This window comes from Macrobrachium nipponense, chromosome 1 (genome assembly GCF_015104395.2).
Source record: "Macrobrachium nipponense isolate FS-2020 chromosome 1, ASM1510439v2, whole genome shotgun sequence".
Lineage (NCBI taxonomy): Eukaryota > Metazoa > Arthropoda > Malacostraca > Decapoda > Palaemonidae > Macrobrachium > Macrobrachium nipponense.
This window is the reverse complement of record NC_087200.1, coordinates 30,637,062-30,659,347: the sequence shown is the minus strand read 5'-3', so window position 1 is coordinate 30,659,347 and position 22,286 is coordinate 30,637,062. Positions and strand designations below refer to the sequence as shown.

The following is a 22,286-nucleotide window of genomic DNA, read 5'->3' as shown; positions in this document are numbered from 1 at the left end:
CATCTTCAGAAGATAACTGAAAGAAGTTTTTGTTTGGTTCAACATATTATTATTATTATTATTATTATTATTATTATTATTATTATTATTATTATTATTATTATTATTATTATTATTACTAGCAAACTTACCCATCTACGATGGGTGATAAAATACGGGTGCAAAAGTGAAAAATTTATATGTACTATTTGTTCAGCAATATTAAAATAAGGGCGATTACACGAATAGTCTCTCTCTCTCACTCTCTCTCTCTCTCTCTTTCTCGTAATGTAATTCAAGGGACGATCTCTGAACGCAGAGAAATTCTTATTCATTGTTGTTTCCCCTCTTTTAATGACATTCTCTCTCTCTCTCTCTCTCTCTCTCTCAATGTAAGTCAAGTAACGAAGACGGTGATGGGATTATCGGATTACTTAGCTCTCAAATCACAAATTATCTCCTCTCTCTTTCTCTCTCTCATTTTTCGATAGCAAAATAAAATTACAAAATTGTAGTGCATTAAAGTCGTTAAATGGCTCTCTCTCTCTCTCTCTCTCTCTCTCTCTCTCTCTCTCTCTCTCTCTCTCGTCTCTCTCTCTCTCTTGTCAGCGACTTTCATTTAACGGAACAGGGATCTTGATTGGTCCGTTTCTTTGTCAATTACTTTGCACGGTGATACGAATAATAAAGTATCTTTCTTTTCATTATGTTACTGCAAAGACGCAACTTGTATGTCAGTGCGTTATGGCTACTGATAAATGCTCTTATGATCCTGTGTCTTCCAAAAAAGAGTAAAAAGTAGGAACTTGTCAGTTTCCTTTTTATTATGTCCATTGGTAGGATCGAAATTTCGAAGCAACATTACCGGGCAGTACTTCTTCAATGTTATTTTGTGCACTGGCAGTCCCGATGGATTTAAGTTATTCAAAAAATCTTGCGGATATTGATAACTTTCATCTTCTATTGTGTCTGAGCTGAAATATTCACGACTTTCTCCGGGGAAGTTGTACAGAAATTATGCATGAAAAATCGTAAAGTAACCAAGTCTACGGGAATAACCAGCCTCGTTTCACGGCCAGAAACAGCTCCGTTTCAGGGAATCCCTTCTCACCCCCACCCCCTACAAAGGAGGGGGTAGGTTGGATAAAACCCCATTACAAACCATCTTAGGGGTCCCCACCATAACCCTGCCAAGTTTCATGCCCATCTGACCAGCTGTTTGGCCGTGATTGAATGACAGACAGACAGACAGACACACATTACGCCCATTATAGTATGATTATTATTATTATCATTATTATTATTATTATTATGGAAAATGAAACCCACAAAATTACTGAGTATAACTTGTTTACTTGTAAGTATATACGTAAACAGTATTTTACTTAACACTCGAGTACTCTCAGACCCTGTCTACAAGTATATACTGCGTATATACTTACAAGTAAGCAAGTTATACTCAGCAATTTTGTGGGTTTCTTTTTCCATCTTCAGAAGATAACTGAAAGAAGTTTTTGTTTGGTTCAACATATTATCAATTATTTTATTAATTATTAATTTTAAATTAATTATTATTAGTTTATTATTATTATTATTATTGTTATTATTATTATCTTTTTTGGTCTATCACAGTCCTCCAATTCGACTGGGTGGTATTTATAGTATAGGGCTCCGGGTTGCATCCTGCCTCCTTAGGAGTCCATCACTTTTCTTACTATGAGTTCTGTTTCAAGGAGCACACTCTTCTGCATAAGTCCTGGAGCTACTTCAGCCTCTAGTTTTTCCAGATTAATTTTCAGGGATCTTAGGATCGTGCCTAGTGTTCCTATGATTATTGTTTGCAATATCCACTGACATATCCTATATCCTTCTTATTTCTATTTTCAAGTCTTGATACTTATCCATTTTTTCCTTTTCTTTCTCTCCAACTCTGGTGTCCCATGGTATTGCGACATCAATGAGTGATACTTTATTTTTGATTTTGTCAATCAACGTTACGTCTGGTCTATTTGCACGTATCACCCTATCTGTTCTGATACCTTAGTCCCAGAGGATCTTTGTCTGATCGTTTTCTATCACTCCTTCAGGTTGGTGCTCGTACCACTTATTACTGCAAGGTAGCTGTTGTTTCTTACACAGGCTCCTATTGTAATTGTGTTAAAGTTAAGAAAGCCTAATAGTAACAAAATACATTGTTTGCATAGTACATCTGCAAAAGAATTTGCTGAAGTAATGTCAAAATATGCTCAGAGTCGGAAGGGACGAACCCAAAATACTTAATAAAAAAGTATAGTGAAATAGTAAAAAGCTTTGCATGAAATAAAAGATAAATCCTAAAGCATTCTTGAAAGTCCCACGGAGCATTACAAATGAGCACACAATAAATCACAGAGAATATGGCTAGAAACATAAAATAAATAATATAAATCTTTCAATAAAAAAACAACAGACAGGACCCAGTGTGAACAATACAAACGTCCTCATGCTTTTATCTTGTATTTTCATATAAAAATGACCTGAAATTCTTAATTTGTTGTCAACTTGAAAAGCATAATCAGTGCATCAGTTAACAGAGTTTTCTGGATGACCTAAAACCCTGCCGAAGATTTCATTTGCCGCAACTTAATTAAACTTTTTCCTCAAACTTACGGAATGCACTGGAAGGAAGCAGAAGTTCCTCTCGACCTTCTTCATGCTAAGAACCTGTTGGTAAGAGGCGGTGGTGACGGTGAAGTTGGTTCCGGTGACGAAGGCGCTTCCGTACCCACAGCAGGAGGTTTCGTACTCGATCGGAGTACTGGCGTAGTATAGGACAGTCCCCAGAGGGTCCTTCACTGTGTAGGTCTCACCTGGAGAGACAATTTTGGGGGGAAAAGTTAGGAGGACTGTTGTCATCACTCTTATACAGACTATAGTAGATGCACATCAACCGTGCATCTGATGTCTAGGCCTGTCCCCTACGACGCACCTGATTGGGTGTTGATAAGCCAATCAAAAGGCTAGAAACTCTCAGTCTCTCTGGAGATTTCACATAAGCAGGATGTATATTCCACCTCTCCTGAGGGATGCATCTTTCAAAAGCATTCCTCAGGAGAGGTGGAGCATACATCCTGCCTATGTGAACTCTCTCGAGAGACTGAGTTTCCAGCCCTGTGATTGGCTTATCGACAGCCATTCAGGAGCGTCGTAAGGAACTGGCCTAGACATCTGATGCTCGGTTCATGTGAATCTACTATAGTGCTTAAGTTACCAAGTAGATTTGTGCCACATCTACCAGGTACATTAGCGTTGCTTTACCAGCCAGATTGGTGACACACCTGCTAGGTAGACTGAATCAGACGCCCCGCCCCCCAACCAAGTAAATCGGTTAAATAGTTCTTGAAATAGTTCCGACCGCAACTTTGAATAATTATCCTAATTTAGGTAAGGCTCTTGTTATGTATTTAAATCATTAACAATTTATCGGAATAGTTCTTTGAACACTGAATGTTTTGTTGCCCTGTATATTGTTTTGATGCTTAATATAGTTTTCCTGGTATATGCTACCTTGTTGACTAAGTTTTTTAAAACTTCAATTTATTTATGACAGAAGCAGTTCACTCTTCACAATAAATCCCTTGCTTTAAGAATCAGAAATCAATATACTTTTCTTCGCTTTAGAGAGTGCAGTAGGAATGTTTTTCAATGTATTTTTGTATGACATAAATTAAAGCAAACGAAGCAACTGTAAAACTGACATGGCTGAGAATTATGGATATAACAATATAAAAAGAAACTACCCAGGGCCTCCGAATAGTGTTCAATGGAATAAAGAAAAATTGTACATCAGGAAACATCTGGCAACTATGAACCCAAGAAGTTACATATTCTTGATTAATACAGGAAATAACAAGAGTAAAGCCCAGGAAGTCTTTCATTATGATATGCCATTTGCCGCCAGAATTTCACGCAAGTCCACGAAACAGGTATAGTGCAATAGCAATAACACACCTAACATGCGACACTTTTTTATTTAAAACAACATATTGTATTCGTTGTCTTAAATAATAAAGTTTGTGTAGTGATGTTACTGACGGGCAATACTACCCGAAAACAATGTACCTAGTATTTTAATGGTTTATATATATTTTTATCTATTTAATAAATAATTATTTTTGAGTTCCTCTTTTTCGTGGTATATAATCTCTTCTTTGTAAATTTTCTACTTTCTTATGTAAAACCTTTTTCAAATGAACACCACGTTCTTTGGAAGCAGTAGGCTATATGTTCTATATGAATAGAGGTTTATCTTGTAATATCATAACAATAAAAATAATAATAATTGCACTGGTATGTATATTCTTCAAAAACGGCAATCCTTTCGTAGCACAAGGAACATAGATTGACACAGTGAGACCAGTCATACTTACCTGAATTTGTGACAGGTGTTTGACCCTGATCAAGAGTCGTAATGAAAGGTAACCTGAAATTAGGTAAGCCATAGATTGCCTGTGGACATGAATTGGCTCTCGAAACCTATGATCTCAAGCGTAGATTCTCCAGGCTTATTACACATTTGAGGATGAGAATAGACTGCAATGTACACTTACGGGGACGCGCATACACGCACATATATATATCGCTGCAGGACAATTACCCCCCAGGACAACTACCTCCCAAGGACAATTACCCCCAAGGACATCTACCCCCTAGGATAATTACCCACCCGCAGACAATTAACCCCCATCCGGATTCAACAATGGGGGTCAAAAGAATTTATTTTTTTAAAAGTAACCAATAAAAAAAGTTCACAATAGATTTAGTAGGTCGATGAGCATTTTTGTAATTTATCTTCTGATTTCAACAATAGTCGTTAAAAGTTGTTATGATGTTAACCACTCTTATAGTAGTTATAGTTTATCACAGCCAAAAGTTTTGAAATGAGGTTTTACTCTCAGCCACTTTTAGAAATCATATTATCCTCTGTTTAACACTCTTGGTACCAACTTGCTCCAGAGTAAGATCATTGTTGAAATCTTCTTCTTCGAATATTTTACACAAGTTACGTCCCAAAAGAAATATGGAATTTATCAAAAGTGAAAGAGGAAGAGAAAAGCTAGTGTATGAAGGATACATGTGTGTTAAGCAAAAGGATTTAGCCAACAGTGTTGTGTCCTATGAGTGTGACGAGCGTAGAAATAAACGAACCTGCAAAGCTAAAGTCAAATTGGATAGCCGAAGAAATACGGTTGTTGGTCGAATGTATGACCAACAAAAATAGAAGCTGCTCGAACTCGAGAAAATATGAAAATGAAAGCGTCAGTACAGAGGAAACTGCACAACAAATAATTGGTGAAGCTTGTTCACAAGGCACTGAAGAAGCAGGTGCAAAACTGCCCGGAGTTCATCTTATACGACGTAACATTAGACGTCAACGGCAGCAAACGGGCCACTCAAAACCATTACCACAAAGTGCGCAAGAACTGAACTTAACAGATGTGCATACGAGAACGCTTGATGACCAAGAGTTTTTGTTGTATGACTGCAACATTCGACAAAAGAATTTTGAACTTTGGTACAAATAAAAACTTAAAATATCTAGGGGAAGCATCTCATTAGTTTTTGGATGTGACATTTAAAATTGTGCCTAGGATTTTTTCACAACTTTATACAGTTCATGCACTAATTAATGCTCATACAGTACCCTTAATTTATAGTCTTTTAACCGACAAAAGCCAAGCAACATATACTGTTGTGCTTGAACAGTTGAAAAACTTGAGAAATGAGCATATACGGGTTTTTTCCGTAAACTCAAGTAGTGTTCTTTTTTTCACTTGAGTGAGAACATCTAAAGAAAGATGGAAATTCACGGGTTTCAGCAGCGTTATCAAAATGATAAAAAAAGAGTTTTCGGTTAACATGAAAATGATAACTGCTATTGCTTTTGTTCCACCTCATGATGTTGAAAAAGCTTTTGAATGCCTGTGTGAAATACTCCCCCCAGAAACCTATCAATGACAAGATTATTTCGAAGATACCTGTATTGGACGATTATGCAGACGAGGACGACGCCAACCTATTTTTGAACCTGATTTCTGGAATATGTATGACAGGGCTTCACAGGAACTTCCGAGAACTAACAAGGCTTTGAAAAGGTGGCATAGGAGCTTTTCAGCAAATGCTGGTTGCTGTCACCCTATATTTGGAAATATTTAACGTTTATTAAACGAGAACAAGATTTGCAACAACTAAAGCTTGCTCAGTGTGCAGCCGGTTTTGATAAAGAGCCTTCTAGGAAAAAAATATATATTTGAATGTTTCAAAGCGAATTATATCAGGTGTTAACGATTATGAAAATGAAGATATTTTAGAATACTTATGTAGAATTGCATATAATTTAAAATTTTATCTAAAACGTCAAGGCTTTTTTATGACAAAATTTTTTCTATTGAATACTTTTATCAATATAAAATCATACATTATTTTTAATTGTTCCTTTAATGATGTGATAATGTCTGTACATGGGCTGTACTCTGATTTATTACCTTTTCTTTTGATTACTTTTATCAAAATAAATTCTTAAAATGTCTTTAGTTTTATTTTAACTTTCTTCCTAATATGTTGTATTTTTGAGTAAGTTATTTTTTCTGAGCGCTCAAGAGTAAACAATAATAATTATTACAAGAGTGGTTAGCATTATAAAAACTTTTTACTCCTATCCTTGAATTCGGAAGAGGGGTAATTAATTGTCTGCCGGGGGTAGTTGTCCATGGGGGTAATTGTCCTAGACTCTATATATACATATATAAATGCACACACACATATATATAACATATGTATATTATATATATATATATATATATATACATATGTGCTTATTATATATGTATATTTATATGTATATATATATATATATATATATATAATATATATATATATATATATATATATATGTGTGTGTGTGTGTGTGTGTGTGTGTGTGTGTGTGCGTGTGTGCATTACAGTCTATACTCATCCTCAAATATGCCTCATTTATTCAGGTAACGCACGAGTTTTCCACTAAGCACAAAGAAGCAATTACGAATTAACTTCTACTTTGCGTAGGAATAAACTCTACCTAGTGTGAGGGTCCAGTTGTCCCAAGGGGAATGCATCTAACATACGAGTCACAAAGAACATTGTTTTTTTTTTGTTTGTTAAATGTACACTTATTAGGAGGACAGGGAGAGATAGGCTTTCATTTGGAAGGACGGGAGTTAAAACGTCAATGAATGAGACTGTGTTGTCTGAAGATTATTGTCTTCTTGTTTGGAATTACGATTATGTATTATATGTATAATATATATATATATATATATGTCTATACATATATGTATGGTATATATATACATGTATATATACATATATAGATGGTCTATATATATATGCATATATATACACAAACATGTGTATAAATATATGTGTATGTACATATGTATATATACATAGATATACATATGTATGTCTGTACATATGTATATATACATATTTATATATATGTATGTATGTATGTACATACACACACACCACACACACACACATATATATATATATATGTAATATATATTATATATATATATATATATATTTTTAATTAGACGATGCCGATAAGATACTATTAGCTTCAAAATTAATAGCCTTTTAATAGTTAAATTAGTCTTAGACGAGTACGCTTTCCAAGGGACAACGCAGCTACTGATATTCTAAAATATGTCAGCCGGCGAATTTTATTTCGCAACAATTGTTTCCCCATGGAATATTCAACACTCCTTAAAGCTAATATAGCGAATTCATTTAGCGCCGGTCTCAGAGGAAGAGAGCAGTTTTATTTTATTTTATTTATTTTAAAGTTTCTAAAATGTATCACAAGTCTGAAAGTCTCCTTCCCTGTTGATGACAATATGTCCGCGCGTTCACAAGTTACTGATGCCTGTTAATACTTGGAAGATGTTCACTTTGTCAAATCAGTAACCTGGGAAGAAAATGCCAAGAGAAGTCATCTCAATATTGAATTACGACATTTCACAGAGGTACTGATGTACTTACAAATGAATGGAGTTTGCGAAAAAAAATGAATATATTCATATTCATTTTTTTTCGCAAAGTAAAGTCCATATATTTGTATATAAAGCGTGAATACATTCAATTATGCGTCTTTGACAAAGTTTGGATATATTTACTAAGCAGTGGAAGTTGCTTCACAGAAGTGTGAGCAAATTCACTATGCAATAGACTTCAAATCGGAAACTTACACAAATAATATCAAAACCACGAAGAATGCTTAGCGAAAGTGAGGATATATTCGCTTAATAAAACAGATGGATATTTTAAAAAGAACAAGGCGCGATCCGACCTTCAGCTTACTCGGAATGCGTGCAAGATTTTTCCCTCACGCATAAATTGTAAACATTATGTTCCTAACTTGACGTAAATGAAAACGTGATAAAAACTACGGTCAAATAGAGCGTTGTCTTTCGCTAACGGAAATTAAAATAAACACGCCATATTTTATTAGAAATAATTTTTATGTACTGTTTACAATGCACATTATTTGCTTTATACAGTTTCATTCTGATGAATAAATCATAAATATCTTATCCTAAAATTCCTGTATCTTTAACTCAACGCAAAACACCTTTTTCAGACCTTTCTAGGCTCTTCCATATATGGCTTTCCTAGCCCCATAACAACAACAACAATAACAAGAACAACAACAACAACAGCAACAACAAAGTAGTTTCTAGGCTTACTCCCTGAGTAAGCGAAAAGAAACTTACTCGTGGTGCGTCTGACGGTGACCATATTCAAGTTGATGAGATGATGGAGTCCGTAGAAATACCCGCTGCTGTTGACCTGAGATTTCCCTCCTAAGAAATTTCCAGCGTTCCAGTCGGTTCCTTCGACTCCAGGTAACGTGTCGTTGTTCTGGAAAAAAAATAATTTGATTGACATCTAAGTGAATTTGGCGTCACGACTACAAAGGCCAATAGTAACTTTGGAGAGAGAGAGAGAGAGAGAGAGAGAGAGAGAGAGAGAGAGAGAGATCCAGCTCAGCACTTTGGATGGTCGGTAGAGTAGGTAAATTATATGGCAGTTTGTCCTAAAAGTTTTCATTGTTCCTTTAAAGGCCAGTGCTAAAATCTGACAGTTCTTTATTATTGTTATTAAGAATATGCACTGATTCCTTTCCTTTTAAAGGAAAATTTTCGTTCAACAAAATAGAAAGTCCTAGAGTGAAAAACGGAAACAAGCGCAGATAAGTGGAAAAAAATAAAACTTATTTCGTAACATCTACTTAGATCCATGAACTGCACAATTCACAAAGAGAGTCGGAGATAGATAGCCTCTCTGTTCTTACTTGTGTTATATAGTTTCAATTCAAACGGGAAGTCAGAGATACCAACTCTGTTCACGCTTCCGTTATCGTTTCACTTCCGACATGAGAGGTAAGCGAATCAAACAGGCATGGATGTCAGCCAGATTCCTCTCAGTTACCAGACAAATTCGGCAACAGCATCACAGGACCGGTTATCTCTCCAGAAGCAGGATACACAATACCACCCAGAAGCTCCAGGCGATCTGGAACAAGTCCTGTAAACGGAGGTGTCATCGTTTCTTTGAAACCACGATCCCCGGAGCGAACACGTTTTTCTTGTTCATTTTTTTTTACCTTTTTCGCGTTTCCCCAACAGGCACCCCTGGCCCCTCCCCCCTCCCCCCCCTCCACCCCCCACCCGAAATGACAAGTCAACGAAGCCTCTAAAGGTCGCATTACTAGTCAAGTCAAGTACGTTGCACACACACACACATACATATTTATATATATGTATATATATATAAAATATATGTATATATATATATATATAATATATATATATATATATATATATATATATATATCATATGTAACGTGTATGTGTGTATATGTGTGTGTGTGTGTGTGAGAGAGAGAGAGAGAGAGAGAGAGAGAGAGAGAGAGAGAGAGAGAGATCCAGCTCAGCACTTCGGGTAAAATCCCAACACAGATTCAGTCATTACTGGTCTCAATTTGTCATGCAACTGCTATTATTATGCTTGATCTTTTTTTTATGTATAAAAAATAGGAAAGCAGACAGCCTAATTGCTCCTTGAATGGAGGAATTGTTTATATTTTCAAGAGAGAGAGAGAGAGAGAGAGGAGAGGAGAGAGACGAGAGAAAGAGAGGAAGAAAGAGAGGAGGAGAGAGAGAGAGAGAGAGAATTTGAGTTATCCTAAATGGAGAAAGTACTGACTTCATTCAAAATCTCCCACAATCCTTTGACCAGCCAATCCTTTAAAGCTGATTAGCCAGTATGGGTGACCACTACAAGCCCCTCAACTTTAGCCCTTCCCTAATTACAAATTTGCCAATCACTTAACCTGACATTTTTTTCTGGAGAATAAATTACAAGGGACGCTGTGATTACACGCTGCGTCATACTGTTATTATATCTTAGTGGCTCCGTGGTATTTAGGTAGGGTGTATTATTCAACATGAATGAAGCAGAATTCAATCTGACTTTGCATCGTTTGAATCTATAAAGGTCAATACTGAATTTGCAAAATGTACTTGGTTAAAATATCAAAATATTTATCCTTATGGTCGACAGAAGCACTTTGAAATAATGTAAATACAAGTAACGTGTTAGAGATTCTTTTGCAAGTGGTAAACATATAATATTTCTGAAATAAGATTTTCTGTCACCTTATGCTTTAGAGGAGCAAAGGCCGACGGGATAGGCAAGTTAACGTATATATATATATATATATATATATATATATATATATATATATATATATATATATATATAATATAAACAAACTGTATGCTGCGTTTTGTCCTTTCGTTTTTTGTAAAAGTACTGTACAGGAATATTCTGAACAGCACAGAAATTCCCCAGGTCCAAACACTGACCTAGGAAAAAAATAAATAATAAAAGATGGTCCATAGCGTGAGTTTCGGCCACTTGGACCTTATATAGGCCAGGCAGGAAATTACACGGCAATCGACCGAGGGTAACCGTGTCAAGTCGAGGTCGATACGTCGATGCATAAATATTGCTGTTGCATGTAAATTTGTTGATAGCGTATCGGGGGAAACCATCCTTTGATGATTCGTCTAACGAGGCAGGATTCCCTGGGTGTAATGCTCAGATATGGTTTACACTGGTGCTCCTACAAACAAGCACACACGCACACACACACACACACACACACACACACACATATATATATATATATATATATATATATATATATATATATATATATATATATATATATTTGGATATACTTGATACCCTCGTGGTCACAAACATAGCATGCACATGCTCAGATGTACAAACAGACATTATACATACATACATATACATACATATATGCATATATATGTATATATATTTGGGTATACATGTTACTCGCGTATCTATACTCAGATGTCAGGACAGAGAGAATTAAATTCACAAAGTGACATATCTTATGCGGAGTTATGAAAACACTAAAACGCACATACACCTGGGTTTATCATTAAAGCAAATAAATATCCCATTCAAGCACAAACACACACACACGCACAGGCATACACGCTGATGTACTGTGTATTTCATGGACGTCCGTACAAGACTGAAACATATTCCTAATTCATACTCTGCTGTATCTTATTATCAAAAGTAATGCATCGTTGCCACATAGGTTTTGGTCGACCTTGCGGTATAGTATGGGCTAACTACACCCATCCTATGAGTGATAAATTCAAGGCCAGGTAAAAGAAGGCGCGATGCGACCTCCAGCTTACTCGGGATGCGTGCACGATTTTCCCCTCACGCATAAGTTGTTAACAATATATTCCTAACATTTAACATAAACTATAACGGGCTGAAATCTACGCTCAAATAGAGCCTTGATTCACCAATCATAATTAGAATAAATTCACTATATTTCATTAGAAATAATTGTTCAGTACTATTTAACGTACACATGATTTATTTTTTACCTATTCTTTCTATAAATAAATCATAAATATCTTATCCAAGAATTCCTGTATCTTTAACTCAACTCTAAACACCTTTTTCAGACCACCTTAGACTTTTTTTTATAGAGCTTTCCTACCCCCTACTACAACAAGTCAGTAGCAACAAAGTAGCTTGTAGGCTTACTCCACGAGTAAGCGAAAATAGGAGTTTAGAAGGTGGGGTTAATATCTTTTCTGAACATTGCAACATTCGGTTATCCAGCTCTTAAGACCGTGGAAAGGAGTTGGAGGAGTTGGATAGCAAGGTAGAGATACAGAAAACAAAAGAAATGAAGTACAAGGGTCTCAAGGTGGAAAAGGGAGAAAACCCAAGCTGGAATGTTTTTTGTATTGTGTTTTTACGTTGCATGGAACCAGCGGTTATTCAGCAACGGGACCAACGGCTTTACGTGACTTCCGAACCACGTCGAGAGTGAACTTCTATCACCAGAAATACACATCTCTAACCCCTCAGTGGAATGCCCGAGAATCGAACTCGCAGGTTAAGACCATACCGATCACGCCACTGAAGTGCTCTCAAGCAAGCAGGAATGGGGGTGAAGAAAAGGTTATAAAGCGAGCCAAGGGCCGCTGCAAACAACTCTTTAGTAATGCCTACAGTGCACCGCGTGAGTACGCTGACGGCATTACATACCTGTGGTGTGTAATTGGTGTCAATTAGGCAGTTGAAACCCGAGCAATAGACAAAGTCACGCGAACGACCCTCTAAAGCAACGCAAGCATATTGTTCCTCAATATCGACATTCTGATTGCATGGAATCACTTACGAACTTAAATAATGCGGGTTTGTTTGGGTGGTTTTATATAGCATCTCGTGATGAATTTAGAATTATTATAAGAAAAGTTATCTCTACTGGAAACAGAACTGCAGTAACACACATAAATATTTTTACATACACACTTATATATACACTACATATGTATATATAGGGTATTTATATATGCATTTATACACACACATATGTATGTTAGATTGGGTTCTTGGAAGTAAGTTCATTGTAGTGAGCTGCAGTCATTTGGGAGATTGGTAAGAGCAGACATGTACTGAACTTGTTCATCATATATATATATATATATATATATATATATATATATATATATATATATATATATTATATATATATATATATATATATATATATATATATATGTATATATATATATATATATATATTGGTTGTCTTTCGAGCATATTTATATATTCATATCATATATATATTATATAGATATATGATACTACTTACAAATTATAACATATATACTAATACATATATATATATATATAAAATGTTTTGATCCTTTTTTAATCAGCTAATATTTTAGGGTGAAGCTGTCAGCCCGATACTGCTCTCCTTTAAGCAATTACACACGCAAACGCACGTATGCAAGCACACAAACAGGCACACACACACATGCAAACATATACACACACACGCATGAGCACACACCTTACATATGGACACACACTCACACACTCTCGCACTCGCACACACACAAGCAGACACACACATGCACATATACATACTCGTACACGCAAGCACACACACACACGCACGTGCACACACCTCATATATAGACACACACACGCACACACTCGCACGCACATACACACACACACGCGCCACACATACGCATGTGCACACATGCTCACACGCAGACAAACACAATCACACAAACACTCGCACGCACACTCACAGACACCTACACACTCACACGCAAGCACATAGACAACACACGCGCAAGGACACACACAAACACTTCACTCACAAGAGCCTCTTCTTCCTCCTGGGAGGCCTTCGGGGGCGGCTTCTTCGTCTTGGTGCCGTCGGAAGCTTTGGGCTTTTTCTTCACCCCCCCTGCTGCTCCCTTCGCTGGTGGGGGCTTTTTGCCCGCGACTGAAAGGAAAAAAAAGTAGATCGTCAATTTATGTTAATAATAATAATAATAATAATAATAATAATAATAATAATAATAATAATATAATAATAATAATAATAATAATAATATAATAATGAAAATAATGCAAATAAACAGATCCTTGTATGAGAGTGATAATGATAATAACAACAGCAGTATCTAATAATAATAATAATAATGATGATAATGTTGGTTTCAATGTAATTTACTAGAATGGTTCGCGATTGAATCAATTGTTATCATTCTATCTATTATCAACATTAATATTGTCAATATCAATAACAATCATTTGTTATCATTCTGTCTATTACTGACATCAAATTGTCAATATCAATAACAGAGATGGTTATTGTTATTGATATTGTCAATGTAATTTAGGATGCTTTCGCTATTTTTGCAATTCTTATATTAATGCTAAAACTACCATTACAATAATTTGAATGGAATTACAATCTATCGTTATTTTCGCAATTGTTTGCATTAATGCTACATTTAACATTACAATCATTAATGCTTTTAACATCCATGATAACATTCTTGTTTTGAACTGTTCATACAACGTATAAAGCGAAGTGATTTAATGATATTAAGATACTTCGAAGGTCAGCGGTGGAACCCAACGTATTATAAGTTCGGAATGATCAAATTGCCTTATGGTCGAAGTTGGGCGCACCAAACTTATGATTAGGGACCGAGGAGAGAAACCTCACTATAGAATTTTTGATCATGAGTCAGTGCACGGAAGACGATGTTTCATAAGGCGCTATTAGTAAGCTTATAACCCCCCACAGAGGGGTAGGAGTGCCGTCAGGTGACCTCATGTAGGCATTACTTAAGGTTCTTTGCAGCGTCCCTTCGGCCCCTTAGCTGCAACCACTTTCGTTCCTTTTACTGTACCTCCTTTCATATTCTCTTGCTTCATCTTACTTTCTACCCTCTCCTAACGCCCGATTCAAACCTTTTATTGTTGATTTCTGATTCAGCGCTGAATGACCTCATAGGTCCCAGTGCTTGGCCTTTGGACTAAATTCTATATTCAACTCAACTCAAGTAAGCTTAACGAAAGTATGCTGTATTTATATATGCTTGGCTGTGTGAGTGTTTGTATGTACGAGCGTGCGCAAGTGTTTATATATCCCCTTAGTCTTTTTATGACGAGGTTACCATCAAAACGTTCTAACCCACGACAGCTGTCTAATCACCAGGCACATAGTCCACTGCTTAGATAAATATAGCCGCAATGAGCTACCCAGACCCACTGGGCCACTCACCTCTATCTCTTCTTCCTCCCGAATCTTTCCAGTTTGATTCCTTCTCAACAACCTATTGCCCTTCAATCTTTCCACATGACTAGACCATCTCATAACACCAATTCACCTAGCATACAGGTTCTCTCTCTCTCTCTCTCTCTCTCTCTCTCTCTCTCAGTAGGTCTCACCCTATCAGCCCTTCTTACTCCATACATCGAAAGAACTCGCTCATCTTTCAAATTCGATCGAACACCTCCACCTTTCACTGCTGTAAAGGAGAGTTGGCTCATTAATTTCTTCTTGCATGTCAAATTTTGCTTTCATAAACACTACTCTTCTCTTCTGTACGTTTTTGCAGAGACCAGCCCCTTGCTTACGTCGCCTTTGCAATTAATGATTCACTTCTTGCAATCGACCATCATGCGTTACATTTAGTTGAGTAAAAAATAAATAATTTCTATTATTTTTTGGCATTCGCTTTGTTTTCTTCAGTCTTTTCAGTTCCTCGTCTCAGTTACTTATTAATATTATTATCTGCGTACATCAGCACTTCAGTCTCGACCTTCCTTATCCTACTATCTTTTGATGTCATTTGATTTATAGAGATTTTTGGCATTATGCCAAGCACTGGGGCAACTAAGGCCATTCAGCGCTGAAACGGAAATTGGCGGTAAAAGGTTTGAAAGGTGTAACAGAAGGAAAACCTCGCAGTAGCACTATGAAACAATTGTTAGGAGAGGGTGGACAGTAAGATGGAAGAAAGAGAATACGAACGGAGGTACAGTAAAGGGAATGAAAGTAGTTGCAGTTAGGGGCCAAAGAGACGCTGCAAAGAACCTTAAGTCATGCTTACATTGCGCCGAATGAGGTGCACTGATGGCATTACCCTCCTACGGGGTTATCCTGCTATCATCAACGTACATTTTAAGTCACAATACTGCTCGCTGATTATCATTATTAATTATTATTATTATACAGCAAAAACGCTGGAAATCGTATTTCTGACAATGATTTCGCTTTCTGTTAAGACCAAAGTGATCTTTAACGTCACAAACACCTTGAAACTACCTCGTCACACGAATTAGCCCGACCATAAAACCGTACAAATACGAGCACTACCTCTATTCACGGTGACCAAAATGAATATATTCTCGTCGGAAGTCCTGAGATTCAGGCTGATTTTATGAACCCGAATTACCATTTATCACTCAAGAATGTCGCGTGCCTTATCTCTCAGAATATCAGTCGAAATTATCAGTTATTGCTCCGGTGTTGCGTGAAAAGACTGTGGGCATTGTTTCATTATCCAGGGAGCTGCCCTTGTGATTTGTTTTTGTTTGTTTGTCTCCGCCGGAGGTTGCGTGGCCCTTGGATACTCTCAAGGACTCTGAAGGATATTCCTAAGCTAGATACGAGATAGTGGAAGATACAGAATACACAATGTACTTGGAGATATTGAATACAATGGTCGGGTGTGTCATATCGGCCATATGCATAAATATCATATTTCTTCTTCTTCTTCTTCTTCTTCTTCTTCTTCTTCTTCTTCTTCTTCTCGGTTATTTCCCTACCTACTCACGTCAATCTCTGCTGATGCAAATCCCCAGTCTCTTCTAATCCAGCACCTATTCATGCCTTCCTAAGCGTTCTTATGTTTAGTGCGAATATAGTTCTCACATGACAGGACGACTTTCCATAAAAGGTGCAGGTGCAATATACGACTTGTCATACTGACATGACAAGTCACGTCCAGGTTCATTGGTTAAAGATGACTTTTAATGGTGGTCTCGGAGACTCAGGCTAATGCAAGGTTAACCCCCTTGTCAAACCTATCATAACAAAAAATATTGACCTGGAATGTATATGTCTGTCAAAGCATGCAATACTGGTGAGTCATCTTCGGGCTGTTGGAATGACTGGCCTTCCTGGAACGGAATGACTCGGGGGGTAGATATACAAGGTGTCCATAAAGTCCCAGTACCATTATAAGTATTTATGGCTTGTAATGGTACTGGGACTTTATGGACACCGTATACCATTGCAAGGCTTTAAAAGACGATGAACAATTCGGAAGAATAATTTGATTAGAAGTCCAAAATAACGGTAGTTTGTTTACAAATTTACAAAGTTCATTCCTCAGTCACCCTGGCCTTCCTGGAACAGAATGACTCGGGGGTTAGTTATACAGGAAGTCCATAAAGTCCCAGTACCATTACAGTCATTTATTGCTTGTAATGGTACTGGGATTTTATGGACACCCTGTATACCATTGTAAGGGTTTAAAAGACGGTGAATAATTCGGAAGAATAATTTGATTAGAAGTCCAAAATAACGGTAGTTTGTTTACAATTTTACAAAGTTCAGTCACCCTGATAATTCAAATATATTGCGTTCTCATCACAGTGCAAACGTCGACGATGCTGTGACACTATTGAATATCAACCAATAAATCAACCACATCATAATAAATTGTTACTGCAAGGACAATGTAGTATTACCGAATATTTCACGAGACAATATTGTTTCTTCAATAGCGCAAGGCTAACTCTGACATGCCATAATATTATTCACATCATTTTTAACATATATCACCTTTGATATATTACCTTTGACTTAATTGCGGTTTGTTACCTGCCGGGTTAATGAGGGGGTTACTCATGTGTCGCAAGATGGCCGTTTGTCAGATATACGGCACTCATTCTTTTTCTTCTGGTTTTCTTCTACCTTTGGGAAAACGGAGGTATTATTTGTCTCGAGGAATCACTCACGGGCAGCTCAAGGTTAATTACCATTCAGTGGACTAGATTCGCCGTTTTTGATGAGATAATCAACAATACATTTTATGATATAATTATGGCGTTCGCCAGAAGTGAAGCACAAAAATTTGTGACTGAAGTGATCGTCAAAATGGCAAAATATTTACTTCAATATACAGCAATAAATTAATGACTTAAAATATTGACAAGGGCTGCTATTACTCATACAAGGTGATCCGCTGGTATAGTGGTTAGTGTCGTGATGCCAGACAGATGTCGCGAGTTCGCGTCTCCCCCTAGGGCGATGAAACATCACTGGCTCTGTATCATGATCAGTTACTGCTACAGTGTGGGGTCTTTAGAAGCCTAATTTCAAGTTAAATGATCCCTTTGGTGTGCTTGTTGCATGAAAATAGGTTTCATCTACTGAATATAACAATAGAAATAATGTAATTATCATTATTCAAAAGGAAAGTAATAAAGCTTGAAATTTGTTATATTCTTTTTCCATTTCCATTTTACTTGATTTGTAAATAAGTCGGAGTAAGGTTAAGCAGTCTGTCTGGAAAATAATTATGTTTATTCTGTTTGCTTGAGAATATATTCTGTCTTTGCTAACATAACAAAAAAACCAACTACTGTCAGCTAAGGAATTTCAACATCTATGGTGGGTCCTTATTTTCTTCATCCTTTATTATTTTCTCCCTCATCTATCAATACTCACGTCCAGGATGTCAGGTTATCATGCGTCATTTTTTCAATTTTATTGCCATAAAAAAGAAACATGGATGTATGTTTATATGCATATTTAAGGAGATATATATATATTATATATATATCTATATACATTATATATATATATATATCCATAGATTCATATATATTATATTTAATATATATAATTATTATAATATATATATATGTGTGTTGTGTGTGTGTGTGTGCGTGTGTGTGTGTGTATTTAGTTATTGCCAGTAGTTACGATACCTACTTAATGAAAGAAAAAAAATGAGGAACTCGAATGTTGAGAGTTGAGCTAACTAGTGCTGGTCTGAAACGCTATACTTGACATATATTCTGCCGTGTCACCTACTGGGTAACTGAAATCGTTCAAATCTGAGATATATTGTAGAAGTGGCCTTCCAGATAATAATAGAAACAAAGCAAACAAAGCAATAGCCGTTTGAACATAGCTTATAGCCTTTTGATTAAGAGTGAAGTATTGCGTAATTGTGGCAAAACTATAAAGAGGGATTAATTTTATAAAAAAATTATATGTTTTGTTTTTTAGTATGACATAGAATTCTGTTTAAAGGTTATAGTTAATAAGATGGAATTATTTAAAATTTTAATAAAGTAGGTCTGCAGGTAAGCGGAACGAGTATTGGTTGTCCCTAGGCATAATGGAAAATGAATTTTGGTGCCATAGCATAACTCAGGACAACTGGGAAGGAGTTAGAAGGGATTTGATGGGAAAACTGTTGCCAATAATGAAGTGCTTGATGTGATAAAAGAGACGCTGATTTAGAGGTGAGGAGGGGGACTCATTTAAGTGTTCGTGATTAAATTTTCAAGTTAGCTTGGAAAAAGAAGAGCTACTCATGTGTCATACATAGACAGAGACAAGACTTCTGATACAACTAATACCGAGCACTGTTGAAGTTATTGAGGAATTAGGTTGTAGGAGGTTTGTTGCAGGCTATAAAGGTTGGTGCTTGGAAATGATGCAATTCTGATTGGCGATTGCGAGGAGACATTCCAGAGACTGGCGAAAAAGTTTAAATTATTTTTTATAACTTCTATTAACAATACATTTTAATTCAGCTCAAGGCCCTATGCATGGAATATACAGAGTAGAGACAATAAAATACACAATCTAGATATATGAGATATCATGATAAAAAATGTGGATGTAAAAATAAAGGAAGATAGATAACTTAGTAAGTGTGAATAGAAATCAGCCTGGTGCAATGTAAGTACGGTAATTATAAAAATTTACAGTTTCAAATACTGTAGAAAGGAAATAGAAGACTGCTTGCAAAACAGACTGTAAGTTTTTTAGAAGTTTTATAAAATAGTGTCATCCAGAAACGATGTTATGTGGAATAAATATGCAAATACATGTTCACATACATTCATGGACGTGTATACGTGTATCTGTCTATTAATATAAGCTTGCGTGCACACACACACACACACATATATACATATATATATATATATATATATATATATATATATATATAGTGTGTGTGTGTGTGGTTGTGTATTTCTGCGCACACACGCCTCTAAATACATAGATTTCTGTATACGTGTGTATGCATGTACTTTTACATGTATTTATCTATTCATTCTGTAGAACATCTTTCTGGAAAAATGATGTTTTATAAACCCACAAGAGACCTTATATCTTTTTTTTGTAACAAATCCCGCATTTTCTTTCATTTGTGGCATTTGGAATTCTATAATGTTCACACAAATACACATACATATTTTTATATGTACATATGTATATATAATATAGATATGTATATATGTTTTTATATATACATATGATAATATTATATATATATTCATATATATATATATTAGATATAGATACAATATATAAATTATAATAATTTATATATATATATATTATATTAGATATATATAATATAGATTATATATATATACATATATATATATATATATCTATATATATCTTTATTATATATCTATATATATATATATATATATATCTATATATATATATATATATATATATACACATAGTATATATATACACATGAAGTAACAAGAGAAGAATACTGCAATTAGTTGGCTAAGCGTTCAGCCAAAATTTTCCTGTTTTCACAAAATACCATAACACCAAAATCATTTTAATTCCAGATCTCTTGAAACACGGTTAAGAAAAATCAAGAGCTGTAGAAAAAAAAACTTAATATTGCACTTAACTTTCTTGACAGGACGACGGTTCTGTTGCATGATGTTGTTTCTTAAGGAACCTTATGGAAAATAATGTAAAAAAAAACACAGGTAATATTCACATGAAGTTAATCCACTTCAGCCTGAAGATAATTGCTTTCTTTAGCGAATAGCAATAATGTTTATAAACTTTATATGAACTATTTTAATTGTATGTATTGTTTCCAATATTATTCAACAACATCTAACAATCTCTTCAAAAGAATGGCCACTTCATTTCTTGAAATCCTCGCTGAGTATAATTTTCTCGCACGTTCATTAAATCAATAAGAAATAATAATGCCAAAAACTAAAACAGAAGGTAACACTTAACGAACAGCGGTTATTAAAACCCAAGAAAGTATTCAAAGAACATAAGTTTCAAAGTTCAAAGAAACAGACGAGACTGCCTCTGCGCAAAAACTCAAAGGAGAACGAAAATGCATAGCAGCAACTCAAGGATGGAGAAAACGATTAAAATCTAAAAGAACTCGAAGTAGAAATTGAGCAGACAGCAGCAGCGGCACACGGAGCTCAGAAAACTTAAAAAAGGACGAAACTCAAAAACGCAAAGCAGGGGACGAGTAGGACGAAAAACGCGGAGTCCTCGTGCGTCCGGGATGGCGTTGACGACTGAGCTTTGCAGATCCTTCCTTCCTTCCTTTCTTCCGGGAAGCCCTGGGGGCTAAGCCCACCCGGGGGGCGGGGGCTATCGATCCCTGAAGGCAGGGCTTCTATCTTCTGTAAACACCCGTCGAAGTTTTCAAACCCGACAGGTTTTTAGTGATAAATGCCTGTGCTTGACCTAAGTGTGTTTGTCCATTACGGGATTAAATTCGCTCAGTAAATTGAAGGAACCTCAGGTTATGGAACTTTAGTCGACACGAGTTTTGTTTTGCTACTTAACATGCAAGTGTTTAGGCAGAGAGAGAGAGAGAGAGAGAGAGAGCGAGCGAGAGAGAGAGAGAGAAGGGGATGGAATCTAAGAGAGAAGGAGAGACAGGAGAGAAGAGAGCGATAGAGAGAGAGAGAGAGAGATGGGGGTTGGCGGGGAACCACGATCTAAGAGAGAGAGATAGGGGTTGGCGGGGAATCTACGAGAGAGAGAGAGAGAGAGAGAGAGAGAAGAAGAAGCTAAGAGAGAGAGAGCGAGTGGAGTCTAAGCAGAGAGAGAAGACAGTGGGGATCTAGAGAGAGAGAGAGAGAGAGAGAGAGAGAGAGAGAGAGAAGGTGGGAAGCTAAGAGAGAGAGAAAGACAGTGGGGAATCTAAGAGAGAGAGAGAGAGAGAGAGAGAGAGAGAGAGAGAGAGAAGCGGTGGGAATAAGAGAGAGAGAAAGACAGTGGGGAA

General features: G+C 36.2%; 1 protein-coding gene across 1 annotated transcript in view; it reads right to left on the bottom strand.

Annotated features, from left to right (window-relative positions):
- The window catches only part of LOC135218730 (uncharacterized), a 39,564-nt gene that overhangs the window by 6,877 nt on the left and 10,401 nt on the right, over nucleotides 1–22,286 (bottom strand). Inside the window, exons 2-4 of the mRNA XM_064255180.1 lie at nucleotides 13,815–13,942; nucleotides 8,775–8,922; nucleotides 2,629–2,828 (exon numbers count right to left, since the gene is read on the bottom strand). Of these exons, the coding sequence (XP_064111250.1) occupies nucleotides 2,629–2,828; nucleotides 8,775–8,922; nucleotides 13,815–13,942 (476 nt within the window). The remainder of the gene's footprint in view (nucleotides 1–2,628; nucleotides 2,829–8,774; nucleotides 8,923–13,814; nucleotides 13,943–22,286) is intronic.